This window comes from Capricornis sumatraensis, chromosome 4 (genome assembly GCF_032405125.1).
Source record: "Capricornis sumatraensis isolate serow.1 chromosome 4, serow.2, whole genome shotgun sequence".
Taxonomy (NCBI): domain Eukaryota; kingdom Metazoa; phylum Chordata; class Mammalia; order Artiodactyla; family Bovidae; genus Capricornis; species Capricornis sumatraensis.
Window position 1 is genome coordinate 150,666,351 of NC_091072.1, and position 21,418 is coordinate 150,687,768.

At 58.3% G+C, this 21,418-nt stretch overlaps 1 protein-coding gene across 3 annotated transcripts in view; it reads right to left on the minus strand.

Annotated features, from left to right (window-relative positions):
- TSPAN9 (tetraspanin 9) overlaps positions 1-21,418 on the minus strand; it is a 187,538-nt gene that overhangs the window by 56,102 nt on the left and 110,018 nt on the right. For all 3 annotated transcript variants that reach the window (XM_068971614.1, XM_068971615.1, XM_068971616.1), the window contains one exon: positions 19,433-19,512. In XM_068971614.1, coding sequence (XP_068827715.1) covers positions 19,433-19,495 — 63 coding nt within the window. In that variant the 5' untranslated portion in view covers positions 19,496-19,512. The remainder of the gene's footprint in view (positions 1-19,432; positions 19,513-21,418) is intronic.

The following is a 21,418-nucleotide window of genomic DNA, read 5'->3' on the forward strand; positions in this document are numbered from 1 at the left end:
CTGCCTCCCTTCCCCCTCCCCCACTTCCTTCAGCCACCATCACCGCAGGCCATGCCAGCAGGGCCTCCACCCCCACCAGCTGCAGCCGCCCCCCGACTCTGGAAGTCCCAGTTCAGCCCAAGGTCAAACAAGCCTTGCCAGGGCTGCAGCCAGTACCCCGTGTACAGGAAGTGGGGAACCCGTTCACACCGCCTCTTCCTTGGGGCCGTGGTCCGCCCCCTGCACCCCAGCAAGACCAAGCCCAGCATTGTGTCGGGCGTAGCCGAGAAGTTCAATATGGTTCATCAGAAGAACTGCCAGGAGCAGACGGCAGAAGCCTGGGCAGATCTAAGGAAACAGAGCACCGAGCCGCTGCCCACTTCCTCTCCAACACACCCTCACTGGGGTCCCTTAAATCACGCGTTTTATGTCCAAGTCCGACGGTAAGTTCGAGTGCAGAGGGAGAACACAGAGGATTTCTCAGGCAGTGAAGCGAGTCTGTATCATACTTCCATGGCGGACCCCTTTCATGATACACCCGCCGAACCGACAGAAGGTACAAGAAGGGTGAACTCCAACGTAAAGGGTGGACTTGGGTGATAAAGGTGTGTCAATACCCCTTCACTGATTATAGCAAATGTATGCTCTGTTGAGGGGTGCTGACTCCCAGGGGGAGACTGCCTGGGGTTGGGGGCAGAAGGTCCCTGAGAACTCTCTTTAACCTTCTGCTCAGTTTTGCCATGAATGTGAAACTGCTCTGAACAAGGCATTGAATGGCCTGGTGACAGTGTTATGAAATAAAATTTTATTAAAACTGAAAAAAAAAAAGCTTCGATCAGATGCTCAGCCTGCTTCAATATTTCCCATGGTTTTTATTTATTCTATTTTACGTTTATTTATTTATTTGGCAGGACCACGTCTCAGCTATGGCAAGCAGGATTTTCAACCTTTGTTTCGGCGTGTGGGATCTTACGAGGGCGGCATATGGGATCTAGTTCCCTGACCAGGGGTGGAACCCAAAAACCCTGCATAAGCAGCACGTAATCTTAGCCACCGGACCACCAAAGAAGTCCCTACTATTTCCTTTTTATACAAAATAATGTCTCTGTGTGTCAAGGCAGTCCAGTCGTGACAAGGCAAGGTCTGTGTCCCACCCCTGCAGAAGCAGGTGCCTCAGTGAATGAACAAATGAACAAGCCAGGGAAGAAGCGAGTAACGGATGGGGTGAGAGCCCAAGCGAGCGGTCCTGATGAGAAGCTGCCCCCTCCCCCTCGGCCTGCAGCCAGAGAGCCCGGGGAAGCCCCGCCTGTGCTTGGGGTGACGTAGCCCCATGACCCTGGCTGCTCTCCCCTCCCTCCTTCCGCCAAGAGCCAGCAAACCTGCAAAAGGCCAGCCCGATGCCCAGTCCAGGGCTCTCCTGTCCCAGAGCCATGGAAGGTGACTTGAACTATCTCTCTTCATCTTTGGAAGAGAGCACTGGGTGAAGGGTGGCTCCAGAGTTGCGAGCTATGGGCCAAGGCCGGAGTGCTGCTTATCCAGGATCTACCGTGAGCAGGGCCTGCCCTCTGAAGGACAGAAGCTGCCCCACCTGGGCCCCTCCGCTGGCAGCCTGGCGTGCTGGTCCCCAGGGGGATGGGACGTGAGTCTCCCTTCACAGGGAGGCAGCCACCAGGGCCAGGACGGCAGGGCTATGTCAGTCCCAGTGAAAACCTGTATCAGATTCCTCCACAGATCCCCCCCATGCTCCCCACTCCCAGTAAACAGCCAGTTTCAGCCTGATCACCCTGCCCGCTCTGCCCACCCGTGCTGAGCCACTCTGTGCTGGGCACGGGCCACCAGGCCTGGCCCCTGAGTTCCCTCCATGAGGGTAACTGGCCATGGGACTTAAGACCTTCCAGCCAGATGCTGCCTGCCCTCCCAGACCCCCCCAGAGGGCATCAAAGATGAGGCCCGGGGCCTGGTCAGCTCTGAGAGCTTCACACCAAGTCACATTCCCCGGTCCGTCACTGGCCTGCAGGAGCAAAGGGAACACGGCAGTCAGGAGCAGGGACGGCTCCCGAATCAGCCAGAGGACATTAACAAGGTGGGTGCTCAGACCAGCGTCCTGGGTGGTGTGAGCTCCCAGAATGGGCAGCTGCTGTGGGTACCTTGAACTCATCCTCGACTTCTCCCTTCTCCACTCTAATCCTGGATCTCACGGTAAGGAGTACAAACCAGCTTCTAGGGGCTTAAAAGGAGGCTTGGTTTAAGAGGACTGCCAACCTGGCCGCTCCTTCACTCCTGGCTAGGGAGGTCAGGACGTCTCCCCGCCGGAGAGCTAAGCTAAGTCTTGCTCAGGGCCTAACACTGGCCCCAGGACTGAGTAAACGGGCTGCCTCCTTTCCCAGGTGGCACTAGTGGTAAAGAACCCGCCTGCCAATGCAGGAGACTTAAGAAACACTGGTTCGATCCCTGGGTTGGAAAGATCCCCTGGAGGAGGGCATGGCAACCCACTCCAGTATTCTTGCCTGGAGAATCCCATGGACAGAGCAGCCTGGCGGGCTACAGTCCCTGGGGTCGCAAAGAGTCAGACACTACTGCAGCAACTTAACACAACCAAGCAGCAGCTCCCTTCCTCCTGCGAGCGGGACACGCCCTGCAGACCCCCACAACAGCGCCCAGGTCAGCTGTGGCCACTGACATCGTCCACAAAGGAAGACGTCAGCCTGGAGAGGCCGGGCCGCCTTGCTGGACCACGAAGTCTGACTCTGAGCCCACACTCACAGCCGCCGATGGGAGAGAAAGCCCTCTTCTCTAGCATATCCCTCTTGGTTTGAGGCCTTCACTTCACAGCCACACAATGCAAAGAGTCACCACGGTGACTGCCTGCCTGGCTGAGTGGCCCTGACAGCTGGCAAGTCCACTCTGGCGCCCGGTGCTTCCGGCCCCTCCTAGGGTCCCAGCTGTAGTCCAGGGCACTGCTGCCCGAGGTAAAGGAAGATGAGAAACACCAGGTTGATTTTTCTGATGACCCAGATCCAGCTGGATGCATTTGTTACTGGCCGGGCAGCTGGTGATGCAGATGTGTGTTCATCATCGCGGAGAGGAAGAGGCAGCGGGTATCCCTGCCATGCTACCTGGGCGCCCCTCTGCCCCACCCCGCCCCACCCCACCCCACTCCTTCCTGCCCTTCTTCCCTCTCCTCTCCTCCTCCTCCCTTCTCTGGCCCTGCTCTCCTCTTTGACTCCGTCTCTGCTGAGACCCTCGGTGGGGCACCCAGTCTCCACCACAGACAGGCCTCAGCCCCGCCAGCAAGGCCAGGTAGCCAGGTTACGGCCCATGCCAGCCCCTCCGCTTGCCTACCCACGTCCCACCGGCCTGGCTGATGCCCCGGGGCCAACTCCAGGCCCTCCTCTCAAGAGCTCAGAGGTTTTCACTCCTGTTTAAGCATTGAGTCCCTGGAGAGCATCCTAAAAGCACAGAACCCCACCTTCCATTTCCTCAGCCTCTTTAAGCCCTGGGTGGCGGGACTCACTCCACTTCTGGCCGCCTCCTCCTGCCCTGAAGGAGCTAGGGGAGGGGCGGGAGGAGGAGAATGACTCGCCTGCCCGCCTCCTCCAGCTGGAGAAAAAGCTAACACACAGCCTAGAGGGCCGGCTGGGCGGGGCGGCCGAGAATGCAGACAGGCCCTCCAGCCTGGTTCTGAACACAGGCTCCCCACAGCTCCTGGTTGGGGAGCACGGCTACACCACTCCAGCCAGCATCACACACACACCTCACCCGGCCCACACGCCCATCGTGCACTGGACAATGGGCTAAACCCTCCAATGTTTCAGTTACTCCCTGAGCCAGAAATTGTCCCATTCTACAGAGGAGGTCAGGTTTGTACAAACAGGAAGCGGTGATGCCAGGAATCAGACACGCCTGTGTGTCTCCAAAACCAGTGCCCTTCCTACCTTATTACCTTCCCCACCAGGGCTGGGGAAGCCTGGAAGGAGGGAAGGAGGATGAGAGAATGTTGGGGACAGGGCGGGGGGGGGGGGGTGCGGAGAGAGGAGGAAGGGAGCGGGAGGAGCACAGGGATGTGGGCAGCACACAGCCAGGCCAGAGCATCCCTGTCTCCGTGTGCTTTCTTCTCCCCATCCCCAGTTTCCTGGGGGAGAAACGTGTCTGCACCACCACGGGAGGCCTGGAGCAGCACTCACCTCAACCCCCTCCCCGCGCCCCGAAAGGCCGGCCACCCCTCTGCCTGCTGCCTCGGTGCAGGAGATGCCAGAGCAGTGGGCGCTGGCTGGGTGGGGCTGCTTCCTTCTGCATCACTGAGGATGCAAGACCTAGGGTCAGCCTCTAGCTCGACAGGGACCCAAGATGCCTTCCACAAGGGCCCCCGAATTCCAGGTCAGGGGGCAGCACAGGGGGGCATGGAGGCTCACCTCCCAACACCTCCTAACAGCCAGGTGGCAGGAACCCAGAGGGAGAGAGGCATGAACAGAAGTTTGGAAACATCAAACAGGAAAAAAACAAACCAAAAACAAAACAGAAAAGTGACTCCAGTAAACTAAGCAGCAGGGCGGCACCCTGCCCACCCCCTCCTCCCCAGCCCTTCCTCCAACCCTGGTGCAGAGGTCCACTCTGGCAGCCTAGTCTCCCCCAGGACAGCGAGCCCTTGGGGCAGTGGCCTGGCCTGGAATTCCACAAGGGCCCTGTGAAGCAAGGGGCCATGCCTGTCTTGTCTAAAGGCTGGAGGTCAGGGCCTTAGCAAAGGAGGGTCACGTTCCCATGTTTCCCCAGGACGCCTGCAGCTGCCTGGAGACACCGGCCAACAGTGGGGAGCAGGCAAGGGGCTGCAGCAGATCCCTGGAGGAACCACCCAGCCTGGAGGCCAGGCCACCTCCTGCCCCATCTAACACACTTGGGCACCTATGGTTCCACTGAAGCCAGGTGGGCTTGATCTATTCCCCATGTGGCTGGACCCCCGACCACCCAGCCTCCATAAAAGCAAAATATGGTCTTGACGCTCTCCAGGGAAGACGTGCTTCCGGCTCCTCAGAGACAGTGCAGAATGGGGAGGACCGGGCTGGAGAAGCTGCCTGAAGGTTCTCGGAGGGCCTGGCCCTGCCCACAGATTCAGCAGCACTGGTCTAAGCAAGGGTGTCTGCATGTGTCTGGGGAAGGAAGGAGCCTCCTGGTCTCCCCGAATGGAGAAAGGAGTGGTCCATGGTGATGCAGGTGAGCATTGTTCCTCAGAAACCTACCTCCACCTCCATGGTTGAAGCACAAGCCGCGGGCTCTGTCCAGCAGAGGACAGGCACCTGATCTGGGCAGCCCCATGGGGCAGTTACAGCCAAGAAGAACATGCTCCCCCAGCACAGACCTAGGCAGGGAGCGAGGGCAGGGTGCCCCATCAGCCCCAGGTCACAGGATCCGTGCTGTGTGATCCCGAGATACCCAGGGCATCCCACGGTCATCCCAGGACCCCGGAGCCCCAGAGCAGCCAGAAGCCCGAACCAGCCCAACAGAGCCACTCTCTCCAGCCTCGGTAGATGTTTCCAGGCTGGCCCACTTCCCCTCAACCCAGCGCAGAGCCTCAGGTGGGCCCCCACTCAACTCCCCACTTCCCGGGGGTCTTGAGCAGGCTCTGCCGAGGTGTCAGCCTCCATGGGCACCTGGGCAGGCGGCCTGCAAGAACCAGACCCACACACAAGGCTGCCTGGAAGGAGAAATGCCTCAGGGAACAAGCACTGCCAGCTTTGGGGCCACCCAGAAACAGAAACACGGACACAGAACCATAGGCAGTCACAGAAAGAACAAGACAGGCATCGTAATGTACACCAACATCACCCTCTACAGGTTTCAAGGACTTCCCCAAACACCCCGATGTGTCCTCCGGACAATTCTCCCAGGCCGGCCAGCCGAGTGTTAAGGTTTATTCCCATTCTGCAGATGAGAAGCTCAAGTCCCCACAGGCAGGCCACGGCAGAGCGGCCAGGGGAACCCGCACACCTGTCGAGGCTTTTTCCACGTGTGCCCTGGGATGGCCCTCGAGACAAAGTCGGAAGGACAGAGGGTCGAGAGGAAGAGGAGATGCAGCCAGTGGTGGTGGAGAGCCAAGAAGTAAAAACTGTGTGTCCTTTCCAGTGGGGGCAGGACAGTCCTGCATTCACAGTGGGACAGCATCACAGCCTGCAGCCGTGAGTTTGTGGGGGGGTGGGGGGGCGGTGGTGTTCGTTTGTTTTCTCAAAGGGCAGAGGCTGCCAGTATAGCAAGATGGGGAGGCGCCCGGATGCGAGTGGGTGCTGGGAGAGACAGAGGTGGGAGGCGGAGGGAGGCAAGAGCAGGGGGCTGGGGAAGCAGGAAGAGAAAGCTCTTCCTAGTGCTGCAGGGTGGAATTGGAACAACCGTAATTAAGGCTTCTTTCTAACAATAGGAAGGGAGCCGGGAGGCGCTGGGTGTCAAACACAGCACCGTGCTCCCCTCCCCTCCTCTCCTCTCCGTAGCGGGGGTGCCTAATGAAGCAGCCCGCCCCTCATTACCGCTTGGCTTGGCTCGGTGGTGACAGCCCTCCCAGGAAGGGAAGGCGATGGGGAAGGTGGGGGGCAGGGGGTGCGGCTGGATCCCCGGCCAGATTCCCCTCTCCTCCTGACCTTGGGTGGGCCATGGGGCCCAAAGACCATGCACCTGGGCCCAGCCCCACAGCACAGCAGCTGCAGGTTCCCGGCCAGGAGCCCCGAGATGAAGCAGAATGTGGGGCAGTTTGGTGAGGCCTGGAGAGTGAGTTCCAGCACATAGAGGACACATCGGGTCCTGGCCAGTGGCTCCACCCTCGCTTTGGCCTCAGTTCCCCCACTTGCGAGACATAAATAACTCCATCCCTAGTCTCTAGCTCCATCTCCGGTCCCCAGCACTATCTCCAGTCCCCAGCTCCATCCCTAGTACCCAGCTCCATCTCTGGTCCCCAGCTCCATCTCCGGTGCCCAGCTCCATCTCCGGTCCCCAGCACTATGTCGGGTCCCTAGCTCCCTCTCTGGTCCCTCACTCCACCCAGGCTACTAAGAGGAAGAGAAAGATAAAGCATCTTGAGAAAACACAAAGGGGAGCATAAGAAATGCATAAGATCACAGGATGTCAGACCCCGGAGGGATCTTAGAGACAAGCTGGTCCAAGTCCACCACTGAGCAGATGTAGTAACTTCTGCCCAGAGAGGCGAAGTAACTTGCTCAGGGTCACACAGTCAGCCAGCAACAGCCAGGCTGGAACCCAGGGCTCCATGCCCCTCTGCCACTCTTTCCTACCCTCCCACCTGGATGCCAGGAGTGACTGAAGAGTTAACTAGTGCACATCTCCCGTGAAAAGCAGGACTCCTGCACTTCTAGAAGCGGGGAAGGAGGCAGTCTACATAGCTGGGCCCACTGGGGGCTGGGAGGCTGCCCAGCCCGCCCCACCCACCCCTCCCTGATGAGACGCGAGGCACCTCCATCCACACCTCCATCCAGGAGGGAGGAGAGGAAACAAAACAGCGATGCTGAGAATCCTGTCGCTCCTCCTCCCACCGCTCCTGACTCACACCCACACAGGCGCCCCATCCCCGGCAGGCGGCAGGCGGTGGAGCTGGCAGGCGGTGGAGCTCGGGGCAGGCAGAGGGGGCTCCAGGCAGAGGGGAGACGGGAGGGGATCGCTCGCTTTGGCTGCCATAAATGGTAAGGAATCAAGCACCTTGCGATCAGCTCTTCTGCCTGCATACACGTTTCTTTCCCCCACCTCCACCAGGGACCCCATCCCCTCCCCAGAGCACCCCACCCCCCAGGCCTCAGGGCCCAGTCAGCACCGTGTCCTAAATGGCTCAGACATCCCAGGGCTCGTGCCCAGGACCCAGGCTCATCGGCCTGACAGGCTGTCACTCTGATTTGGGTCCAGCGACTTCTCGCCCGCAGGTGGGAGGCCTCCCTTCAGCAGGTGGGGGGACAGTGACTTGGAACACACCTGACCACCACCACCCCTCCCGCCCCCGCCTGGCCACAGAGAACGCTAGGGCTGCTGCTGCTCACCGCAGGAGCACGGAAGGCTCAGGAAGGTCCTGCCAGCAGCCGCACCTTCCTTAGTTGTTCAGTCGCTCAGTCGTATCCGACTCTTTGCGACCCCATGGACTGCGGCATGCCAGGCTTCCCTGTCCTTCATTATCTCCTGGAGTTTGCTCAGATTCGTGTCCGTTGAATCAGTGATGCCATCCAACCACCTAATCCTCTGTCTTTCCTTAGAGCCCATGGCAAAGGGCCGTGGGGGTCTGCGGGCCAAGCCACCTTCACCTGTTCTCCAAACCCACCACCTGCAGTCTCCACTGACGGCGGAGGAGAAAGTCCCTGCCCACCACACTGGACGCATCAGAGCTTTTCCAGGCTTCCAGTATCACCTTATTTCTCCTGCCCCCATGTCCTCCACGCTGCCCTGCCCCCTCTCACGCAGAAACTTCCACGACTGTCCCACTGCCCTGCCTTCTCCCTGGCTGTCCATGCCCTATCCTTCAGGTTCTGGAGCCCCATCCTTGCCGGCCATCAGATATTCCCTGAGACCTGTCTCCTCCATCCAGCCGGCTCTGCTCAGAAGTCAGATGGCAGGCACTGGACACAGAGATGCAGACATCGCCTGCCAGGGTCAGCAGAGCCCCCAGCACCATCTCTGGACACGGCAGCCACTCCACGCGTGGGGTTCCCTCCACTCCCGAGGGGCAGCCACAGGCCCCCCACCTCCCCCTCCTCCTCCAAGCTCACCTTCTTCCCGGAGTCCATCCCCAGGTTCACACCCTGCTGGGCTCAGATTCCCCTTCTCACGTTCCTGCCCCTTGTCCAGGCCAGTCTGGGGGTTAGTGAACCAGGGCTCATCATTGAGGACACATTTGAGGAATCAAGGGACTCAGCACTGAGGAAGGTCAGGACACCCCAAGGCAGGGCTGAAAAGAGCAACATGCCCACACCCACACCCCAGGGCACTGGCTGGCCCGGGCTCTGGCCCAGCGTGGTCACCGGGGAGGCGTGTGGAAAGGGGCTGACAGGCTAGGATCCACGGGGGACACCCCAAAGAGTGTCTTCCCTCTGGGGAAGCCAGAATACCTACCCCCGAGCGACTCAGACACACCCGGATGGCACAACCAGACACTGGGCACACAGAGGAGCACCCAGGCTGCCCGCCTCACCTGCGGGAGTCAGGGCAGCCGTGCAAACAGAGGCAGAGCCGCTGGCCGGGGCCCTGGGTCTCACGTCTCCACCTGCTCCTGCCCTCTCTCTCCAGGAGGTGTGGAAGGCACATCTCAGAGGACGAGCAGACCCCAGGAGCGGCATCTGGCCCTGGGGGGCTGGCAGGGGGCAAGCACTTCATCTACATTCTACCCTCACCTTCTTCTGGCATCAGCATCTGCTTTTTCTCCAGGGAATTCTCCTCCTCCCCCGTGCAGATGGCCTTGTCCTGTCAATCAGGGACAGGACACCTCTGCCCACCCCTGCCCAAGGGTGGGCTGGTGACCAGCCACCCTTTCTCTCCCAGGTACGCCAACTCCTGAGCAGTGAGCCCCAAGGGTCACAAACAGCAGGAGCTGTGGCATCCTGCAGAGCCAACGGGGCCAGGCTTGCTGTCATCTGTCACCCTCTGCTTCTACTCTGTGTGTGGTCACACGACTGAAGCAGCTTAGCACACACGCACGTGTAAATGCACACACACATACTTACACTATGAAAGTGTTAGTCACTCAGTCACGTACAACTCTTTGCGACCCCGTGGACTGTAGCCCGCCAGGCTCCTCTGTCCATAGGATTCTCCAGGCAAGAGTACTGCAGTAGGTTGCCATTCCCTTCTCCAAGGATCTTCATGACCCAGGGATTGAACCCAGGTCTCCTGCATCGCAACCAGATTTTTTACCTCTGAGCCATCAGGGAAGCTATTCACACATGCATACATGTTTGTGTACATACATAAAACATTAGTTATACACACGTGTGCACACGCATACACATACATATCTGTGTGTGCAGCAGGGAGGAAGCTCTGAGAATGTACAATTTGTGTACCTCAGGGAAAATGCAAGTGCAGAACCAGACCAGTGGAAGCTGAGGATATTTTAAAAACCCTCAGCCAGGGGAGCTTCCCTGGCGGTCCAGTGGTTAAGATTCCATGCTTCCACTGCAGGGGTCATGAGTTTGATCCCTGGTCAGAGAACCACACGCTGTATGGTGCAGCCAAAAATAATTGTAAAGACCCTCAGGAATTTGTCCTTCCCTCTGTGCTATCACAGCAACTTCAGACAAAGACAGATTCACGCTGGCTGTCCCTCACCCCCTCCTTCTGCTTGTACTCTCTGTACTGTCACTGAGACATACCAAGAAAGGTTAAAAGAAAAAAACTCATCACTGAGGACTTCCCTGGTGGTCCGCAGCTAAGACTCTGTACTCCCAGCACAGGGGGCCCGGGCTTGATCCCTGGCCAGGGAATGAGATCCCACCTGCCATATTTAAAGATCCCACATGCCTCAAAGTAGATCTAAGATCTCGCGTGCTGCAACTAAGACCCAGCACAGCCAAAGAAGTAAATAAAAATAAATATTAAATAAAAAGAGCAGCAGAAACATTCTTGAAAAGCATAAGATGGGCAGACTTGCCCTACCACTTATGGAGACTTGTCATAAAGTATTGGGAATTGAGACGGTGTAACACAGGGAAAGATGTACGGTACCCGTCGGTGGGGAAGGGAGGCCTGGCGAGTGGGCAGGGGGGCGCTCAGGCAGCTGATGTTACAAGGGGAGAGGAACAGGAGCCCTGCTCACATCACACACAAATACATTCCAGATCTACAAAGCACTCAAGTATGAAAAGTAAAGCTTTCAGAAATAAACACAGGGACTCGCCTTATGATCATTCATTCATTCAAAAATTTATGAGTGCCTATTATCTTGTGACAAGCACTGTCCTATTACCAGGGACATAAAGATGTCCCCGAGATATTATATATTTCCTAAATAATACATAAAATGTACAATCTCACAAAGAAAAGAGACTGAAAAGTTTGACTACATTAATATAAAGAATTTGTTTATCAAAAAACCTGTGAATAAAGCGAAAAGACAAGTTGTAAATTGTGTTTGTTCTGCACTCAGAAGACAACAGATGATTATCCAGAACACAAATAAAATACCTAAATATTAGTAGGAAGTAGCAAACAACTCAGTAGGAAAATGAACAAAAACATCAACAGGCATTCACAGCAAAGAATGACTGATAAACCTAGAAAGAGAGGTTCACTAGTAATCAGAGAAATGCAAATTTAAAACGCAACACAGCATTTTACACCCACTGTACGGGAGAATGCCCAAAATTTTCTACTTTCAATTGCCACTCCACTGGGGGAAATGTCAACCGATGCTTCCACTTTGGAAAACAACATGGCATTCTCTGATATGGTGGAGATGCAAGCATCCTGAATCTGAGCAATGCCAATCCTTGCTGTGTTCCCCGGAGCAGTTCTCCAAGTGGGGTCCTTGGACGGGCTCGACACTGAGGAACTTTACAGCCATTTGACATAGCCGAAACATTCCTGCACACAATCAGTGAGCTCAGGAATACAGGGGGTCACCTGTGACTGCAGCTGGCTACCAGTCACACAGGACACTGCCATCCGAGCACTGGAAGGAAAAGAGCTGCTCCTTCAGAGATATTTTTGGAAGCGCTGCCCTAGAGACACTCCTGCATATGTGCACCACGAGGCTTGTTTAAGAACGCTCCCAGAAGCATGTTTGCAAAGAAGGAAATAACCCAATGTCATTACGAGAAGAACACACCGCCACACACTCACACAACAGAACCCTCCGGAGCAGCAAAAACACAGACACTCTTATAACACACATCAACATGGATGGATGGATAAGTGTAACATTGAACTTCTTCAAAGTTCAGAAGGCTTCCACCTCTCACAAGTTTAAAAACAAGCCCAGCCAAACGACGCGGTGTTTAAGGATGCCTACACGTGCAGAAAAGCTATAAAGAGACACTTAACACAAACTGTCAGGAGAATGGTTCTCTCCAGGGAGGGTGCTGGGTCTATGGCCCAGGGAGGACCACAGAGACTTCACGGGTGTAGATAATGATCCCTGAACTGCACGGTGGGCACATGTTCGTCATATACATTTTCAAACTATATGAATTTAGATATGCTATATTACACATTTTGAAAGTTTTAAATGACCATTTTTTTTTTTTTGGTTAGTAAGGTGACCTGGAGGAAGCCCAAATGCCTGGCATCTCTTGTCAGCTCAGATTCTGGCCAAGCTGCCCAGCACAGCCCAACCCTGAGTGCACCAGCGCCCATGACCTGCCCTTGGAGCACCCAGGGCAGAGGGCCACAAGACCCTACTATGTGACTGCAGGCCCAGTCGGCCCGATTCACAGCCCCAGGGACAAAGGGAGGCAGAGAAGGTATGGTCCGACTGGAGTCAGAGGGAAGGGTGCAGTGAGGCAGGGCAGCTGCAGGCCTGAGCTCTGACACCCTTGCCCTCAACCACTGCCTTCCACCCTATCCTCCATTCCCACTTCTATCCCGTATGCCTGAGAGCAGAGGACATCCAGAACTCTCCCCAGCCTAACGAGACATCTGGGGCTCTGTCCAGGCCCCAGAGCCCTGCCCAGCACTGTCATGCCAGCCCTGGACACCTGACTCACTGTGGGGAGGCTCCCTGGGGGGCCATGGTCTCACTGCAGCAGGATGGTGACAACACCTGCACCCACCGGTCACCAAGTGCAACGTGCCAGCATCTCTCTACGAAGCGGACCTGGATGAGGCACACTGCCGCACCTGGGCCCCGGGACAGCCCCACAGCACAGGTGATGCTGTCACATGTGGGGAAACCCAGGCAGCAGGAGGGGCAGGAGACCCCAGCCACACAGGCATCATTCCTGGGGACTCTGAGTCAGTAGGTCACAGGTCGAAGGGCAGGGTGTCTGTCTGTACAAAGCTGCCTGGGTGACTTGAACCTATAACCCTAGGGAAGGGCCCTGGAGTGGACAGGAAGCCCCTGAAGGCAATCACCCTAGCACACCTCCTGCATGGTACTGAGCTGCCTGACATGACAGAGAGGATTTGAACCCCACAGCCTTGCTTTCCAGGGGCTTCCCTGATGGCTCACATGGTAAAGAATCTGCCTACAGTGCAGGAGACCCAGGTTTGATCCTTGGGTCAGGTTTGATCCCTCAGTCAGGAAGATCCTGTGGAGAAGGGAATGGCTACCCACTCCAGTATTCTTGCCTGGAGAATCCCATGGGCAGAGGAGCCTGGTGGGCTACAGTCCATGGAGTCATTTCCAAGGCCTCCTCCAGGCTCTCAGAAGGCCTGCCAGGACCCAAAGGAGAATATGGCAGAGTCCATATGAATGGAAGCACAAACTGACGCTGTTAAAAGAGATTTCAGGTCCCCTGAGGTCCCAGGGCTGGAGGAAGACAAGCTGGGGGTGACGGCCCTCACCCTCCCCACCGCGTGCCATTTTTAACATCCCAGTCCCAACCCCCCACCACTCCTGCCGGCAGATTAGCTTTCAACTGTGAACAGGGACAATGGTTCAGAAGACTTAACTCTGCCTGACGGGTCTACCTCTGCCTCAAAGCTTCCTAACTGGGACCAAGTAAGCAGGCACATCGCAGCCGGAGGGGAGCGGCAGGCGGCTCCTAAGCTGGATTATGAGCTGCAACAGCTTGCAGCCTGAGTGGCAAAGCAAGACCTGTCACGGTGGCCACTGCCCAAAAAGCAAAACATCACTCTCCACAGAGCCCTGGCGCCAAGCCAAAGAGCCCCAGCCACTCACCAGCCCAGGAAGCCACGCGCTGCTGGCCCTGTCCAGGCTGCTATTACCCATTGTCTCCTGTGTTAAGCCCATTTCACACATGCTGGAGACTGTCTGGATCACCCTTCTCCCTGGCCTCATCCTCATCTATCCAGCAAACTCCTATTCATCCTTCAAAACCCAGCTGTCACTGTCCTCTCTGTATCTTGTTGCCATTAAGCAGTATTAATTACTGGGTCATTGTGGCTCAGATGGTAAAGAATCTGCCTACAGTGCAGGAGACCCCAGTTCAATCCCTGGGTCAGGAAGATCCCCTGGAGAAGGAAATAGCAACCCACTCCAGTATTCTTGCCTGGAGAATTCCATGGACAGAGGCGTGTGGCAGGCTACAGTCCATGCGGTCACAAAGAGTCAGACACAACTGAACGACTTTCACTTTTTTCTTTTTCAAGAAGCTCTAATGGAGACTCACTGCCCAGAACTGCAATTGCCTATCTTACGTGCCTGACTCCTCTGTCGGGCTTACAGCAGGTGCTCACTAAATGCACGCACGGCACACTAGCCACAGAGTACCTTTCCACAGAAGAAAGAAAGAAGACATAATTCACTAATGCTGTTTTATAAACTCGGACACTCTTTAAAAGAAACAGGCGGTTTTTCCCTTGCCTTTATGTCTGATGGACACATTTTGGAGAAGGGGTCAGACAGCCACCACCCTACATGGGAGAAGGGAGAGACAGGTGAAGTCAGGCTCCCAGGATGGATGCAGGGTCGGGGCCACGGCTGCCCCAGCCCAGAATGCTGGGGCGGTGAGGGGTGCTCAGTGTCCAAGTGCCCCGGGGGGAGGACAGGCCAGGTGACCTCTCCAGCCGCGACTTCCTGGCCGGGAAAGCTGATCCGCCCTGTACGAGCCCAGTCAGCCGGTCCCCAGAGCTGGAGGCCCCTGCGCACGCAGCGGGCATTCAGGAAATAGTTGTGGCATGAGTGCATGGGCTCGATTGAGACCCCACAGCCCAGCGAGCCTGCCGTCAAGTTCAGCCAAGGGCAGCCGGGCGCACGGAGGCAGGGCAGGGCGAGGCCCCGTCCTCCGGGGAGGGCTGTGGAGGCGCCAGTGGCCTTTTTGTGCTCCTTCGGGGCAGCAGCGGACGGTGGGGGACAGGCCTGGGGCCCTTTCCCACCATGGTGACAGCATTTTCCCCATTTCAGAGGGACTCTCTCTCTCCACGCTCTTCCTCCCCGCCCCCTCTTGACTGACACCAATGCTGGCTCTGACATGATTTAAAAATAGATATCAAGACAAGGAAGTTTAATTTTTAATGCTTTGGAAAGGAAGCGAACACAGCCGGCATCCCCTCGCGGCCACATGCCCGGGGCTCCGGGCGTCTGCTCCCCTCCCCCGCCTGACCCACCCCGAGGATCCACGTGGAGCTGCCCTGCGGGGAGCAGGCCGGGAGCCCCGGGGTGCGGGGCAGGGAGCCTCTCCATGCCTCCTGCTTCCCAGCTTGGCCTGTATGTCCTGCTCGGATTCTGTGCTGACCCCTCAGAGCCCATCCCCGCCTTCCCTGAGAGAAGGCAGCCCACAAACTCAGGACACCGAGGCCACCCCACCCGTACTGTGCACAGACCTTGTCCTGGGCATCATGGACCACAGGGCAGCCACGGCATCCACTGGCAACCAAGCCAGTACCGAATACGAGCCCCTGAGGTGACTGGAGAGCTGAGAGCAAGCTGCCCACACCCAGAGGGGCAAGTGAACAGCCTGAGGGGAGGCCAAGCTAGAGCCCTGTCCCCCCACATAGGAGAGGTCAATCAGGGCACCCCCCCCCAACCCGACCCAGCCCTGCACCAGCCTTCCTCCTGCTCCGGCAGGCACCCTTGAGTAATTGGCCTTTTTAAGAAAGCAATCCACAAGGAACAGACTTTCCAAAGGGGCCAGAATGTCACCACTCTGCCAGGCATGATTTAAAGCGATGGGACAGCTCTGCCAGCCACGTGAAAAGTGACCACGATCCTCAGAAACAATCATGACAGCACCCGCAGCTCTACCTCCAGCACGCCCTCTTCCATACAAGACAGGAACTCAGTGCGGGTTGGGGGGAACAGGGCTGGGGTCACAACGTGCCATCCCAAGAAGGGGACAGAGGCCCCCAGCACTCGGAGCTCCCCCTGTACTCAGAGGTAAAAGCCCTGAGCCTTTTGTGCCCTCCTGGAGGGGCTTAGATGCACCTGATCTCTGCCTGGAGAACTCCACCAGATGGTCCCAGGAGGCCGGTGAGACTGGAGCTGACTGCCGTGGCCGGAGGACTGGTGGAAGGGCCCCTCGGGTCGGGGAAACGCCTGCCCAAGCTCACTTCCTGTCCACCTCAAAGCTAGCCTTCTCTTTGGCCCCGAGGATCTGGGCAGGGTATATGCAGGCCCAGAGGAGATGAGCTTCATTCAGGCAGGCTGACCTCTACCCCACCATCTATATCAAGCCCTCAGAAATGCGGCCCCGGGTGCCAACCTGGCTAGCACCAGCTGGCTCTAGTCTGCGGTGCCAGGGGCAGACCTGAACACCACCCCCTCCTCCCCCCGGCAGGCACCCAGCAGCCTGCAGGCACCTGCCCTTTCCTGGGGAAGAGAAGGAGGCGGTGCCAGCCCCAGGGCCCCACCTCCATCCTGCCCCCGGTGATGTCACCCCAGCCCTCGCCAATACCAGCACCCCAGAAGCTCCACCCAGTGGCCAGGAACTGAGCCCACTCAGGCCTGCGATGGGGGCTGCAGTGCAAGAAGGCTGCACCCCTCCCGGCAGCGGGACTCCTCCCTGGGGGGCTCCCCCGAGGCAGGGGGTATAGAGACAAGAGGCGGGTCTGGAGAAGGACCAGGTAAGCTTCAGGATCTATGGGAAGATGTCTATGCATGGACTGCAGGCTTCAGGTTCAACTCTAACGCCTCCTTAGGAAAAAAAGCCTCCTTTGGGGATGTGAGCCAGGAGACTAGAGAACAGATGCTACACAATTCCTGACAATCGCTCTGGGTCCCCGAGGGCTCGGCTCTGACCGCTCGCCTCCTGGCCCCCACCCTCTCACTCCCCGCTGTGCTTTCCAGGAGGACTCTCCAGGGGTCCTGCCTCGTCAACAACCCCACCCGCCTTGGATCTTTCTCTCCTGACTTGGCTCTTCCCTCCGTGGCTCCCCCCATCTCAGACCCCCAAGCACCTCCTGCAGGAAGCCCCTGCCGCACTGGAGCACAGGGACCACTGGCCCAAATCCTGGCCGCACCTGCTCTTCCCCCTCCGAAGAAACGCAGTGCCCACAACGGTCACACACACACAAGCATTCTCTTGTGCTGATTTTCCATCTCTCCTAAGGTCCGGGCCTTATGTCATCATCTCATACACTACTAGCATATAAGAGCTGGGTCTCTGAGACTCCAAATTTTTCCCAGCCCATAGCATGTCATGAGAAATCTGAAAATACTAAGTAACCGGAAAAGTCAGAGGCTAAGAGAGAGTGACTTTTTGCCTGGTAAAAGACAGGTGGGCGGTGCTTTCTTAATAGGAGGAGTATGTTTTCTCACTGTAACCAAAAGGGAAGGCCGTTCCACCGACCTGCTCGTTCTCCTTGGGATTAAAAGTTGCTTGTCACCCTACAGCTAAGCAACTAGGACAGCCTGCTCCACTGACAAGTTTGAGAACTGACTTCTCCTCCCCATCAAGTGGGATGTGGGAACCCCTATCCCACGTTTGAATTTTGTGCACTGATCCTTCGTCCATTCACCCACAAACACATAACTATTAATAGTGCCTTCTAGTGCAGGGCCAAGGTCCCTAAATTCTTGGAGAAATGAAGAGGCAGTCATACCTACTCCGGCCAGAAGGTGGCGGGGTGGGGGTGGGGAGGAGCGCAGCTGAGTGGGAGGTACTGGCCAGGGCAGGGAGCATCCCATGAGGGCCTTTCTAGCAAGAGAGGGGCATGGGCAGAAAGGTGGAAAGGGAGGTCGAGACCACGAACAAGGGCAGAGAGGGAAGTGAGTGGGCCGCATTTGTGCAAATCCGCGGGCACCAGAGAAATACACACAGGTGCTTGACTGACACAGATGCTGGCAGACGAGCCAGAGGACCAGCAGCAGCTGCCCAAAGGCGGCCCCAGAACCATTCCTGACATTCCCATGGATCTGCCCCAGTCTCCCCTCACCACGGGGCAGGTAACACCTTACAGCCGTGGCCAGAGGACCCCAGGCCATGGAGGTGTCTGGGGAAATCCTACTCAGACCATCTCAGACCAAGTTTCTGGGAAGAGAAGAGACGGGGGCTCCCTCCCCAGAGTGAAGGCAAGCAGGCGGGACGTCCCGTAACTAAGGAGGTGAGGCTGTGAGGGAGACCGTCACAACTCCCCACTCCCACTGGACTGCAAAGGAAACCAGTCCTTGGAGATAAAATGATTTGCCCAAGGTCACACGAAGAGCTAATGCAGAACCAAGGCCGGAGGCCAGGCTTCTTCCTGCCCTAGCCTGAGCCCATCCCATCTATGAGAAAACTCACCCTGCCCAACCCTACACACCCACAAAAGTTTTTCAGTTCAAGTGGGTCAGTTCACACAAACTCTTGAACACCAAAGCACACTGCGCCCAGCCCACTGCACTGAATGACTCCCCTGCCCCACCCTCCCCCGGGGAATCCTCCTGGACGGTGGGCAGCTGACAGCCTCCAGGAGGCAGAAGGACAGCCCTGGGGCAGAGCCAAACATCTGTGCTGACTACATACATCTGGGCTCTGGAGGAGAAAGGCGAAGGCAGAAGTTGAGCTGAAGAAAGAACCAGATATGAATGTAAGAAGTTTTCAGATTCGCCAAACTAGGATAGATATTTCTCATGCACACGGGGAAGGGAGGAGAACAGCAGACGGAGAATAATTCCGAGCGGCCCCACCCACTGACACCTCCCCTGGAACATCATCTCTCACCAAGGATGGGGCACGCCCTTTGTCCCTTCCAGTCTCCGGGTTCCAGCCAGAGCACATGGTTGGCCCGCTCGCAGTCCACTGCAATCCCTCAAAAGCAGCTGCTGCCACCCAATGGCAGCACCCCTCCCACATCCTCCTTCTCCCCGCAAGCCCCAGCTCCTGGGGGTGAGGGTTGGGCAGAGCTGCAGGCCACTCAGAGGCCCCCTTGGCCTGGGACAGGGGGCCCCCCAGCTTTTCCTGGGATTCACTGGAAGGAGGGGGAGGGGCGTGACCTCCACCGCTAGCCCACCTCACGCCCATAGAACGCAGCAGACTGTGTTCTCCAATATGCAAGAGGAATACAAGAAGAAACTCGGAAAACCATGTGCACTTCTGCCTGAATTCAACTCAAGGTCACAGCTATTAAAAACACCGACCCCCACACCTATATCTGCACAGGGCCCAGTTGGAGGCACGGGTTTCTTGGGGACGGGGGTGGCGTGGAGGAGGTGGCGGCAAACTTCAGCAGCCACCTAGGAGTAGAACAAGTCTCTCCTGGAAGAGTTGCAGTCTCCATTCAGCCACCAAGGAGAGAGAAAGATGTATGAGAGAGGGAGGGAACTGTGTTTTAAGACCCACTTACCACTGTGCAGAGAGCAGGGCCATGCTGCTCGGAGCGGGTAGAGGGTATGTGCTTAAGCAGAGGAGAGGCCACGGCAGGTGAGACACTCGGAAGGACTTACCCAGAATATCAGATTGAAGAGGAACATCGCGTACTTGAGGCAGCACAGGCAGCCCCTGGCCATGTTGCACTTCTTAAATTCTAGGAGGAAAACAAAGGACAGGTCCAGATAAAACACCACGTACTTGCTGCCTTTGGGCGCATTGTACTTGTCGCTCTTCACGCCGGCCTCGGCGTGGCTCTGGCCGCGGGAGCCCGCGGTGCCGTAGAAGGCGCCGGCCGTGAAGCCGCGGCCGAACGGGCGGCCCGAGGTGGACGGCTTGGCAAAGTCCGAGTCCTTGCTGTCCAAAGATGGACTCCGGTGGATCGAAGAATCCTCGCTACTCGACTTCTCCATGCTCGCGTCGCTCCCGGCGGGCGCAGGGGGCGGGGGGCATCGCTCCCGGAGTGGCACGGAAGGGGCGCCCGAGAAGGGCGCTGGGCTGCGAGCGGGTCGGAGGAGCCTCGCACGCCCCGGCTCAGCCCCCGGGCGCGCCGCCGGCCGGACTCCGCGCTGGAGCCGGGGTGGGGGTTGTGGGGGTGAGGGTTGGGGGGTGAGGGCCCAGCTTCCCACCGGCCGGTCCCGGAGGGCTCTGCGGCGCGGCTTGGCTGCACGCGCGCTCCCCGGGCGCCGGCTTGCCGGCGTAACTTAGCGCCTCTGAAGAGGCTGCGATTGTATTTCTCGATCCCAAACGTCAGCTCGCCTCCCAGGCGCTGCACCGCCGCTCCACGCGAGGCACCGGGGCGCCGGGCTCGGGCTCCGGGGCACACCTCTCTCAATCTCAGGCCGGCCCGGCCACTCTGCGAGAGCCCGCCTCCTCTCGCTCCGCGACTTTGCGGAGCTGCCCCGGGGCCCTGGGCTGCCGGGCGCGCGCGCGGCGGCTAGTGACGAGGGATCCGCCGCAGCTGCAAATACCGCTGGGCTCCCCCTGCGAAATCCCGGCCCGACTCCCGACTCCCGACTCTGAAATCTCCGGAGCCCCCTCCCCGGCCCTCGGCCCCGCCCCCTGGTTTGCATTCGGCCAATGAGCGCCAGGCCTGCAGGGGGGCAGCCCCCCTCCCCGATGACACCACGGCTTTAATGGGATTAGCGTTCTGCCGGGTGCCTACACCAGTGCGCCGCGAGCCCAGATAAATGTCAAGGGCTCCGGAGCCGCGGTGAACCAGAACCTTCATTGCAAGGCGCTGGCCTCTTCCAGAGGAGAAAAGGGGGTGGGAGGGGAGGGCAACGGCTGGAGGGACCACGATCCAAGGAAACCAGAGGAAAGGGCTGGGGAGGACTAGAGGGGACATTGAGCTGTCCGCCGCCCAATGTGTCCACGGGGCCTTTCCGAGCTGGGCACACGGTCTGCGGGCTGCACACACACAGAGGCTGGTGCGTCTGCACACGTGGGTCTGGCTGGGGCACGCGGGGAGACTGGGACCGCAGGGGAGGCGGGAGGTGTGGGAAAGGCGCCGGCGACCCGCGCCGCCCGCCCCGCCCCCTTCCGCGCACGCGCGCGCGGACCCGCGGCTCCGGAGGCTCCTGCAGCTGCGCGAGCTCCCCACACCTACCCACCCTCCCCTGCCCCACGCTCCGGGCAAGACCCCCATCTGGCTGAGAAGAGTAGACGGCCCAGGTAGGGTCCTGCCTTGCCCCTCCGAATCCTTCCTCGCCCAGGGTGACACCGGGGTGCGCGGGGGCTACCGGATGCCCAGGGCGCAGCACCAAGAATGCTCTGGCCGAGGACTTGGGAGCATCCAGGAGCCCTGCATCCTACCGCGAAACACCAGCTGCGCCCCGGGCTCGCGCGGAGGTCTGCACTGCCCAGTTGGCAAATAGAGAGAACCAGAAGACGGGGTTGGGCGGGGGAGGGCCATCTCTCTTTTCACCACCAGCCAGAGGGTGAGAGAGCCCCAGAGCACCCCGGCCCTGTATCCCACGCCCAACACCGCGCCTGGCCGCCGGGAGGCGCTGCGTAGGGTAGCTGGCTCCGGTGTGAGTGTGCCATGTCCTCCCCGGATCCCA